This window comes from Neoarius graeffei, chromosome 4 (genome assembly GCF_027579695.1).
Source record: "Neoarius graeffei isolate fNeoGra1 chromosome 4, fNeoGra1.pri, whole genome shotgun sequence".
Lineage (NCBI taxonomy): Eukaryota > Metazoa > Chordata > Actinopteri > Siluriformes > Ariidae > Neoarius > Neoarius graeffei.
In genome coordinates, this window is record NC_083572.1 from 32,902,342 (window position 1) to 32,914,349 (window position 12,008).

Consider the following 12,008-nt stretch of genomic DNA (forward strand, 5'->3'; position numbering starts at 1 on the left):
GCCAGTACCCAAGCCAAGATTTAAGTCCATGTCCATGCCAAGGTCAGAGTCCAAGCCTAGACTCATGCTTGAGTCTGGCACGGTGGTGAAAGTGGTTAGCACTGTTACCTCACAGCAAGAAGGTTCTGGGTTCAAGCCCAGAGGCCAACAGGGGCCTTTCTGTGAGGAGTTTGTATGTTCTCCCCATGTCTGTGTGGGTTTCCTCCGGGTGCTCCAGTTTCCCCCACAGTTCAAAGACATGCAGGTTATGTTAATGTGGGACGGCCTTGGGCTGAAGTGCCCAAGAGTGGTGGTGTGCACATACACAGCAGCTTTGCTCTCCTATGATGAACTAGGTTTCATTGTACATTTGTGCATTGACAATAAATGCATTCTTCTAATTCATACCGATGCCAGGGTCCATGCTCAAGCCCAGAATCATGCCTGAAACCATGTCTATGCCCAAGTCCAGTCTGGAATCCAAGTCCAAATGCTGTCCTGAGCCTGAGCCCAAGTGCAGGTCCTGTCCAGAGCCCATATCCTGTCTGGAGTCTGAGTCTGAGGCCATGTCTATGCCTAGCCCAGAGCCTGAGTCCATGTCTAGTCTGGAGCCCAAGTCCATGTCTAATTTGGAGCCCAAGCCTAGTCCAGAGCCCAAGTCTATGTCAAAGCCCGAGTCCAAGTCTATATCTGAACTCATGTTCAGACCTGAATCCATGTTTGAGTACACCCCCATGTCTGCCCAGAGCTGGAGTGGAGCTCTGAGTGGTCATTTACTCATGGCAGGCCCATTACCCCAAGGACTTGAGCTCTTTGGTGGGGAGGTTCTGTCATGCCTTTGCATGCTCGAGCCTAGTGCTGTTTGAGCAGCTGCGCACGTCCACATGCACAGACTGCATTGTGCATGCCCTTGGGACAATTGGATCATTGCACACACCTGTTGCTGATTTGGAGTGCTGTCAGCACATGCTTAAAATTGTGGGGGGAAAACTGGTTTTAGTTATTTATAGGCTATTCTAAAATATTTGTTCATTGTTTTGTTAAAAAAAAAGCTGTCAGCCAGTGCTTGTGCACATTTAAAAATACACACACTTATGTTTTGAAAGGGGCGGCACGGTGGTGTAGTGGTTAGCGCTGTCGCCTCACAGCAAGAAGGTCCTGGGTTCGAGCCCCGGGGCCGGCGAGGGCCTTTCTGTGTGGAGTTTGCATGTTCTCCCCATGTCCGTGTGGGTTTCCTCCGGGTGCTCCGGTTTCCCCCACAGTCCAAAGACATGCAGGTTAGGTTAACTGGTGACTCTAAATTGACCGTAGGTGTGAGTGTGAATGGTTGTCTGTGTCTATGTGTCAGCCCTGTGATGACCTGGCGACTTGTCCAGGGTGTACCCCGCCTTTCGCCCATAGTCAGCTGGGATAGGCTCCAGCTTGCCTGCAACCCCGTAGAAGGATAAAGCAGCTAGAGATAATGAGATGAGATGTTTTGAAAGGTATTTGAGTATCAATAAATATATTATATTACACAAGTCAATCCTTGCATTTTGTGTTTACTATAGTGTTATTATATAGTTTTCAAATATGCTATGTTTTTGTGGATGATGTTGAAGGGTGTAGTCACTGGGTGTGCTAAGCGCTGAAATGATTTTCCCCATCTTTATGAAAATGCTAATGGTGTAGGTATTAGTGCATACATGTGTGCATGTATGAATGTGCGGTACACTGAGGGGTCCTGGTTTGGGGGTTTGAAAATTTGGTAACCCTACTATAGGGATCCAAAGATGGAGTCCTACATCCCAAAAATCAAGTACTAGAAGTTTATGTTGTATCTTCACCGTAGTTTCAGGAATCATTCCATATGGGGTCCAGAAGTGAAATACAAGGTTTGGTCCTGATCTGAAACGATCCATGAAAATCCAGATTTTACAAAATCAGCCATAACTTAGTAAATTTTCAAGAATTTTTTCAATCTCTCTTTTTATTTTGTTCAGCATTTCAGGGCCGAAATGCAGCTTTCTAAGCAACCATAGTTATCTGTTACTGTTCTGGATCTGGAGGTATCCACAGTGGCTGCGGTCAGGAAAAAATCAGAAATCAGCCATATCTCGGAAAGTAATTAAGATATTCAAAATCTGTAAAGTTTTGCTTCTTTCTTGCCTAAAAGTACTCTATCAACATATGTTACATGAAAGTCCTATCTCTAACGGATATTGAGCTATCGGAATCTAAAGAGTTTATTATTAATTTGGGCTAGTGAAGCTAGCAAAGGACTATGTCATAGCTACTTAATAGACTTAAAATTTGACTGTATATGATAAATTATCCATCATTCTGTCATGAGAATAAAATGCGCATGTGAAGTTCATCAATTGACCTTGAATGTGACCTTGCACTTGATTGACCATGACCTGTAAATTTGACCTTGAAATCATGCTTATGGTTTGCAGTATACCTATACATTGTCATCATCACATCATTCTTTCATCATGACATATCGAACTCAAAGTTACGGAATGACTTTGACCTTGACCTTGATTGACCATGCCCTTTAAATTTGACATTGAGAATCATCTTTATGGTTTGCACTATATCTGTATATTGTCATCAATACATCATGAGATATCCAACTCAAGGACACAAAATGACCTTCATTTTGACCTTCAATTGGAAAACGTCAGTGAGCACAAATTACTGTGACCTTAATCACAGTCTCTATCTAGTTGTATTTTCTTCAAGAGGTTAAATAAACTTCCATTGGGGAAACCAAGAAACGCTTTGTTAATTTTTCATTGAGGATCATTGTGCCATCAGGAATAAGTATTTACTTCTATTAGTGAGACACTTCAGAAATAGACATACCATTAATGACATCACTTATCATTGCTAGTTAATGGTATAGTTAAGTAAGACTACTTAGGAACTCATTTAATGTAATCTGTTAATTTTTAATATCAACTAGTTTAAATTCTCAGTTTCAGATACATATTTGTTTCCAAAGGACTTTTGTTATACTGAATACATCTTTCATTTTCATTGTAAAATCCCTACTATAAGGTCACACACATTTTTATGTTGGTTACCTGCACAACCTTTCCCTGTGGTCTCTCAGAGAATACAAGGACCTGGTTGTAAAGAGGATCCAGTGACTTCCGAACAGACTTCGTCTTCTTTTTGGCTATGCATACACCATTCTCCAGAAGGTACACTTTTATGTATGCCGCTAAAAATATGAAATAACTGTAAGTGTAGTTATACAAGTCTTTAAGGCAGATGTATTCAAACTGTGGGAAAAATGCAAGGGGCATCGGTCAGATGGAAAGTTTCAAATATAACACTTTGCAAATTATTTTAATGATAATATTTCAACAATGATTTAAAATTTTTGTTTGCTTTGCTCTTCTGCAACAATCAAACCATTCATGGTTTCATTACATTAAACCATTTGATTAATGATTTGTAAGAGGATTGTATTGAAAATATATGATGTGTTATGCTTCTTACTGTTCACTAGGTTTGTTTTGTTTTTTAGTTATTAAAAGGCAATAATTTGATTGAGCGTTTTTTTGGGGGGGATTGGGAGATTCTTCCTTTGTTTCTTCTTTTTTTGGTTCTAGCAAGGTGGAGGGAGAGTTGGGGGTTTCAAGGTCTTAAAAAATGTCAAGTGGGGATTATGGGGGGAAAAAATCTAAATATGTCCGCTTTAGGGACTCACAAAACATTTTTACATATTAATACAGATACAGACCCACAATGGAAAGTTCCTAACTTACTATACCATTGACATTTGTCCTCACAATCCATTGTGTCAAGAATGCAAATGCAAAAGGCTTTACCTTTAGACAATTTGTATGAAAAGTAATTAATGGTTAAGGTGAATGCAAAATGGTGATTGTCACTATATATATATATACACACAGTGCCTTGAAAAAGTATTCATACCCCTTGAACTTTTTCACATTTTTCCACCTTACAACCACGAACTTAAAAGTTTTTTATTGAGATTTTATGTGATAGACTAACGCAGAGTAGCGCATAATTGTGAAGTGAAACGAAAATGATAAATGGTCTTCAAAATTTTAAACAAATAAAAATCTGAAAAATGTGATGTGCATTAGTATTCAGCCCCAGGGCTCGAAATTCGTATATTTTTTCACCAGCCAGCCAGACTAGTTACCTTCCAAAGTAACTAGCCAAACAGAAAATCAACTAGCCAAAATTTGTTCATGTATGAATTCTACTTCTGTCAAAAATAACACAAAAGAGAGTAGTTACCATTGTTCATGACTAATGTGCATTTATTTCAAGAACCGGAGTATTTTGATACTGTTGTTAAATACATAAATGAGAACAACACAGAGCACCATAATATAATATCAACAAATAATAATATATTGGACTTTTTTCCCCATCAGTGGGGGGGGGTCTGCAGGTTGGGATATCTGTAAACCAATCAGGATGCTCTTTGTCTAGCATGCGCTTCATGAACAGGCACACACGCAGTCTTTCTCGCGCTCCCTCGCGTACTCTGTCATATGCGCGATGCAGACATTAATGTTTCGCGTGCACGCTCTTGCTCGCTTGCTCTAGAGTCCGGGAGATATTCTCCAATTTGCGGGCATCAGGGAGCCACTATCAATATGCGGGAGACTCCTGGAACTTCCGGGAGACTTGGGATGACTGTTATATGCATGCGCAGTAGTGAAAAAAACGACAGCCTGACCGTCCTGCCAATAAATACATTGTGACAGTTTGTGTAAGTGGGTGGAGCACAGAAGGACGGCAGAACAGAACTGAATTCACAAAACTCTTTTATTTCCACTTTTCAGTGCAAATCTTTCTCTCTCAGCTACGCGCACACATTCCAGTCGTCTGGTTCAGGAGAGACCTCCCTCTGCTCTCGCTCTCTCTCCTTAAATAGGGCGCGGTCACTGGGAAGACACACAAACACATTAATTAATGACAGGTATAGTGATTCTGCCAATTACCTTCCCTGACTCCGCCCTCCTGTCACAGACCGGCGCTTGACCACGCCCCCGCTGCCACATACCCCCAATGCCCGACTCAGGCCAGGCAGCCGTCCGGCCTGCAGCCGACTCCCCTCCACCCCTTGACGGGAGAGAAAGTCCGCCACAACCATCTGCGCCCCCGGCCTGTGGATCACCTTGAAATTAAAGGGTTGGAGTGTCAGATACCAACGGGTGTTCCGCGCGTTGGCATCCTTCATGTGGTGGAGCCACTGGAGGGGCGCGTGGTCCAAACAGAGGGTGAAGGGGCGCCCCAGCAGGTAGTAGCGGAGGGTGAGGACCGCCCACTTGATCGCGAGGCACTCCTTTTCTATCGTGCTGTAGCGCCCCTCGTGTACCAACAGCTTTCTGCTGATGTACAGCACGGGACGATCCTCCCCCTCCACCTCCTGGGACAGCACGGCCCCCAGCCCTCTGTCCGACGCATCCGTATGTAACATAAAAGGGAGAGAAATGTAATAGTGGCCCCCCGCACAGTGCAGCCTTTACCTTAGAGAACGCCCGCTGGCATTGCTCCGTCCACTGGACTGGATCTAGTGCCCCCTTTTTAGTGAGATCAGTCAGCAGGCTGGTGACGTCCGAATAATTAGGTATAAACCTACGATAGTGGCCAGCCAGCCCCAGGAACTGTCTCACCCCCTTTTTGGTCTTGGGCCTCGGGCAGGCCGCAATCGCTGCTGTCTTGTTAATTTGGGGACGCACCTGCCCGTTGCCCAAGTGGAAGCCCAGATATCGTACTTCCACCCGCCCAATCGCACACTTCTTTGGGTTGGCTGTGAGACCCGCTCACCTCAGCGACTTAAGGACGGCCCTCAGGTATTGTAAGTGCCACTGCCAGTCATTACTATAAATAATGATATCGTCGAGGTATGTGGCCGCATAGGTGGCGTGGGGGCGGAGGACCCTATCCATCAGCCACTGAAACGTTGTGGGTGCCCCAAACAGCCCAAAAGGAAGTGTGACGAATTGGTGTAAGCCGAACGGTGTGGAAAAGGCCGTTTTTTCCCAGGATAATGGAGTCAAGGGGATCTGCCAATAACCCTTTGTTAAATCCAGTGTCGAGTAAAAACAAGCCGTGCCTAGCCGATTGAGCAACTCATCAATACGAGGCATTGGGTACGCATCGAATTTAGACACCGTATTGACTTTTCTATAGTCTACACAGAACCGGACCGACCCGTCGGCCTTGGGTACCAAGACAACCGGGCTGCTCCAGTCACTGTGGGACTCCTCGACGATGCCCATTTCGAGCATGGCCTCGAGTTCTTCCAAAAGCACTTTTTTCTTGTGCTCGGGTAACCTGTAAGGGCGGCTACGCACTACCACCCCCCGGGGGCATCTCAATGTGGTGCTCTATGAGGTTGGTGCGGCCGGGCAAGGGCGAGAACACGTCCGAAAACTCGGTCTGCAACTAGGCAACCTCCGCGAGTTGGGTTGGGGAGAGGTGGTCTCCACAGGGGACTGGAGAGGGACTCGATGCCAATGTTCCCTTTTGCACCTCCGGCCCCAGCTCCGCCTTCTCAGGAACCACCGACACCAACGCTACGGGGATCTCCTCGTTCCAGAGTTTGAGCAGGTTGAGGTGGTAAATCTGTAGCGCCCCACCCCTATCCGTTCGCCTCACCTCATAGTCAACGTCCCCGACTCGCCGTGTGACCTCAAAGGGTCCTTGCCACTTGGCGACTAATTTGGAGCTCGATGTGGGCAACAGTACGAGTACTTTCTCTCCCGGTGCGAACTCCCTAAGGCGCGTACCCTTGTCGTACAGGCGGGTTTGCCCTTCTTGGGCCTGCCACAAATTCTCCTGGGTTAGGTGCGTGAGTGTGTGGAGTTTTGCGCGCAGGTCAATAATGTATTGGATTTTGTTTTTACTTGGTGAAGGTCCCTCCTCCCAATTTTCCCGCAGCACATCTAGGATGCCGCGCGACTTACGCCCGTATAACAATTCAAATGGGGAGAACCCCGTGGAGGCTTGGGGGACCTCTCGCACTGCAAAGAGCAAGGGTTCGAGCCATCTATCCCAATTATGTGCATCCTCACTTATGAATTTTTTAAATATGTTCTTGAGGGTGCGATTGAACTGTTCAACTAAACCGTCCATTTGTGGGTGATCAGTTTAATACCCAATAACCCATACAGTTCGTTCAGTGTATGTGACATAAACGAGGTGCCTTGGTCAGTCAGAATCTCTTTCGGGATTCCAACTCGGGAGATAACGCGGAAGAGTGCCTCCGCAATACTGCGTGCTGAGATATTGCGAAGAGGCACTGCTTCCGGGTATTGCGTTGCATAGTCCACTGGAACTAATATAAAGCGGTACCCTCGTGTTGACCGATCTAATGGCCCAATGTGATCCATTCCAATTCTTTCGAATGGGGTCTCGATTAACGGTAGAGGGCGCAAAGGCACTTTTGGAATGGCCATTGGATTTACTAACTGGCATTCGCGGCATGCCGTACACCACCTACGGACATCGCCGTGAATCCCTGGCCAATAGAACCGGGCCATTATTCGGGCTAGTGTTTTATCCTGCCCTAAGTGTCCAGCCATGGGATTAAAGTGAGCCACCTGGAATACCAATTCCCGGCGGCTCTTCAGAATTAAAAGCTGCATGACTCGCTCTTTAGTTTGAGTGTCCTGCATCACTCGGTATAATCTATCCTTCATAATCGCGAAGTAGAGGAAGGACGGGGTGGCATTCGGCTGGACCGTTTGACCATTGATTACTCTCACTTGGTCAAACGCATGCCGCAGAGTCTCGTCTCGCGACTGCTCTAATGGGAAATCCGCGAGGGATTCCCCAACAGAGAGAGGAGGGGCCGGCGGCTCCTCACTCTGACGTGGAGATGACGTAGACGGCTCTGTGACAGCTGCTCCCGCCAAAGCGACACCGGGACCTCCCCCTGTTAAATGACAGGACCCAATCTTCACTAAATGTGTCATTAAATCCCGAAATCCCGGCCAATCAGTCCCCAAAATTAGAGAGTGGGTAAGGCGAGGATTAACCGCCGCCTTCACTATACATTTTTCCCCTCGAAAAAAAATGTGGACCGACACTAAAGGGTACTTGTGAACATCCCCGTGCACACACAACACCTTCACCAATTGTGCTCCCCCCAATGCCTCACCTTGAACCAGGCTTTGGTGAATTGAGGTCTGATTACAGCCAGAATCCACCAACGCCTGATATGTAACCCCTTGGATACTCACCGGTATGCGATACGCTCCGGCCCGATCTAGGGCAGCTCCTGGCGCGTCGGGGATCCAAACCACCACGCCCACCTCCATTACCAAGCACTGCTGTTGGAGGTGGCCCGGCTCCCCGCAGTGCCAGCGAACCGGCCCAGGCTTCCTCTCTGCACTAGTGCTCTGGGGCTCACTCACCTGAGGGGGGAGAGAGACAGACACAGAAGGGAGACATGGGAGGGCACCACGGGTGAGGCGGGCTGGCTGAGGTGGTGCCGGCCCCCGCCTCCGCGGTGGGGGAATAGGGAGAGGAGGAGACACAGGAGGAGGGGAGAGAGAGAGAGAGGAGAGAAGAGAAGAGGTCGTCTGCTGTCCTGCCGTCGGGACAGCTGCCAGATGGTCCTCCACCAGCTCGATTGCCTGATCCAGCGACGCCGGGCGGTGGCACTGGACCCACTCTGCGGTTCCCGCTGATAAACACGCGACGAACTGCTCCAGTACCACCTGGTCGATGAGTCCCTCGGCATCGCAGCTGTTGGCCCTCAACCACCGCCAGCAGGCGTCCCGGAGTTGCTGGCCAAACGCGAACGGCCGGCCGACTTCCTCCAAGCGCAGAGTGTGGAAACGCTGACGCTGTTGCTCCAGGGTGCATCCCACCCGCTGGAGGACGGCCCGGCGAAGGTCCGCGTAGGCCAGCCGGTGGTCGGCGGGGAGCTGTAGCGTGGCCAGCTGCGCCTCTCCCGTTAGCAGGGGGAGGAGGCGCGCCGCGCGCTGTTCCACCGGCCACCCCGAGGTCTCCGCTACCTGCTCAAAGAGCCTGAGGAATGCCTCGGGGTCGTCCTGCGGGCCCATCTTCATGAGGGTGAGGGGGGAAGGACCCGCGGCGGTGGAGATGGTGGACCCCGCCAACGTGAGCAGGTGCTGGAACGCCCAACGATCTTCCTGTTGTGCCAGCACCAGGGCCTCGAACCGTTGTTCTTGCTCCTTTCGGAGGGCGAGCAGCGCCTGGTGCTGGCTCTGTTGGGCCGTGGTGAGGGCGTGGATCAGGTCGGCGAAGGTGGAGGACTCCATGGAGCTGTTCTCTTCTGTGCTCATCCCGGGTTTCAGCACCACTGTGACAGTTCGTGTAAGTGGGTGGAGCACAGAAGGACGGCAGGACAGAACTGAATTCACAAAACTCTTTTATCTCCACTTTTCAGTGCAAATCTTTCTCTCTCAGCTATGCACACACATTCCAGTTGTCTGGTTCGGGAGAGAGCTCCCTCTGCTCTCGCTCTCTCTCCTTAAATAGGGTGCGGTCACTGGGAAGACACACAAACACATTAATTAACGACAGGTGTAGTGATTCTGCCACTTACCTTCCCTGACTCCGTCCTCCTGTCACAGACCGGCGCTTGACCACGCCCCCGCTGCCACACACATCGATTAACACAGACACGGCACACACTTAATATGTGGTGGCTTTAGTTGACGGTGTGTCTGAATCTTTGCTTCATATACCGTATCTTTTTTATTTTTAACTAGCCAGCCGGGCTGACTAGTGACAGGAATTACCCGCCAAATGACAAATTAAGTCACCTTGGGCGACCGGACCACCGCGAATTTCGAGCCCTGAGCCCCCCTGCGTCAATACTTTGTAGAGCCACCTTTTGCTGCAATTACAGCTGCAAGTCTTTTGTGGTACAGTATGTCTCTACCAGCTTTGCACATCTAGACACTGAAATTTTTGCCTATTCTTCTTTGCAAAATAGCTCAAGCTCAGCCAGATTGGATGGAGAGCGTCTGTGAACAGCAATTTTCAAGTCTTGCCACAGATGCTCAATGGGATTCAGGTCTGGACTTTGACTGGGACATTCTAACACATGAATATTCTTTGATCTAAACCATTCCATTGTAGCTCTGGCTGTATGTTTAGGGTCATTGTCTTGCTGGAAGGTGAATCTCCTTCCCAGTCTCAAGTCTTTTGCAGCCTCCAACAGGCTTTCTTCCAGGATTGCCCTGTATTTAGCTCCATCCATCTTTCCATCAACTCTGACCAGCTTCCCTGTCCCTGCTGAAGAAAAGCATCCCCATAGCATGATGCTGCCACCACCATGTTTCACAGTGGGGATGGTGTGTGCAGGGTGATGAGCAGTGTTAGTTTTCCACCACACATAATGCTTCGCATTTAGGCCAAAAAGTTCAACTTTGGTCTCATCTGACCAAAGCACCTTCTTCCACATGTTTGCTGTGTCCCCAACAAGGCTTCTGGCAACCTGCAAACGGGACTTCTTATGCCTGTCTTTCAACAATGGCTTTCTTCTTGCCACTCTTCCAAAAAGGCCAGATTTTGGAGTGTACGACTTATAGTTGTCCTGTGCACAGATTCTCCCACCTGAGCTGTGGATTTCTGCAGCTCCTCCAGAGTGATCATGGGCCTCTTGGCTGCTTCTCTGACCAGTGCTCTCCTTGCTTACTCTGTCAGTTTAGGTGGACGGCCATGTCTTGGTAGGTTTGCAGTTGTGCCATACTTTTTCCATTTTTGAATGATGGATTGAATAGTGCTTCTTGAGATGTTCAGAGCTTGGGATATTTTTTTATAACCTAACCCTGCTTTAAACTTCTCCAGAACTTTATCCCTGACCTGTCTGGTGAGTTCTTTGGTCTTCATGATGCTGTTTGTTCTTCAGTGTTCTCTAACAAACCACTGAGGCCTTCACAGAACAAGTGTATTTATGCTGAGAGTAAATTACACAGTAGGACTCTATTAACTAATTAGATGACTTCTGAAGGCAATTGATTGCACTGGATTGTATTTAGAGGTAGCAGAGTACAGGGGGCTGAATACTAATGCACACCACATTTTTCAGATTTTTATTTGTTTAAAATTTTGAAGACCATTTACCATTTTCGTTTCACTTCACAATTATGTGCTACTCTGTGTTGGTCTATCACATAAAATCTCAATAAAAAACGTTTAAGTTCGTGGTTGTAAGGTGGAAAAATGTGAAAAAGTTCAAGGGGTATGAATACTTTTTCAAGGCACTAAGCTTTTTAAAATTATAAATTTATGTAATCCAATGTATTCTCTTTACATTCCATATAATAAATCTTGCATAAACAATATTTATATCTTTTCAACAAAAACTCTCAAATTTTCAAAATTTTTAGCTAGAAAGCAGAATATTTTTTTGATAGGTGAGTCACCTGGAGGCCCCCTGGAGCCAGGTTTCATGATGAGTCCTCTAGCCTTAATGATCTCAACCTCCAACTGCCTATTCCTTTCCATCAGCCCAATCTCCACATCACCTAAAATACACACACATAAATACACTGTATAAATACAGTTGATTGCCAAAGGCACCCAAACTTTGCTGCAGTCAGACTGATGCCATCTCCTTCTTAAAATGTGTCTATCTAGGTATATTCTCTTCTGCTGTATGATTAAGGTGATTGATAACCATTGTCACTTGTTATTATATATACTAGTTTGCATTTAGTTACACAGTTTTTTTCTTCAATACATAACATTGTGACATTCATAGTTTGACTGTTTTTATTATTAATCTTTGTAGCATTTTTCAATATTAGTATTTACTCTTACTGTTGTGTGTAATTGTTGCTCTCTCTCTCTCTCTGTGTGTGTGTGTGTGTGTGTGTGTGTATGTGTGCGTGCGTGCATGTGTGCACATGTGTGTGTGTGTGTGTGTGTGTGTGTGTGAACTTAGTCTTGTAATGGTTCCTTAAACAGCTATATGTATTATATGACCAAAGGTTTGTGGACACCTTAACATTATACCCACATGTGCTTTTTTGAACACCCCATTCCAGATTTAGTCCCCCCCCCTT

At 46.8% G+C, this 12,008-nt stretch overlaps 1 protein-coding gene across 4 annotated transcripts in view; it reads right to left on the reverse strand.

Moving 5' to 3' along the window:
- Positions 1 to 12,008, reverse strand: part of rims4 (regulating synaptic membrane exocytosis 4) — a 236,866-nt gene that overhangs the window by 46,672 nt on the left and 178,186 nt on the right. For all 4 annotated transcript variants that reach the window (XM_060918196.1, XM_060918195.1, XM_060918197.1 and 1 more), the window contains 2 exons: positions 11,367 to 11,468; positions 3,051 to 3,190 (listed from right to left, as the gene is read on the reverse strand). In XM_060918196.1, the coding sequence (XP_060774179.1) occupies positions 3,051 to 3,190; positions 11,367 to 11,468 (242 nt within the window). The remainder of the gene's footprint in view (positions 1 to 3,050; positions 3,191 to 11,366; positions 11,469 to 12,008) is intronic.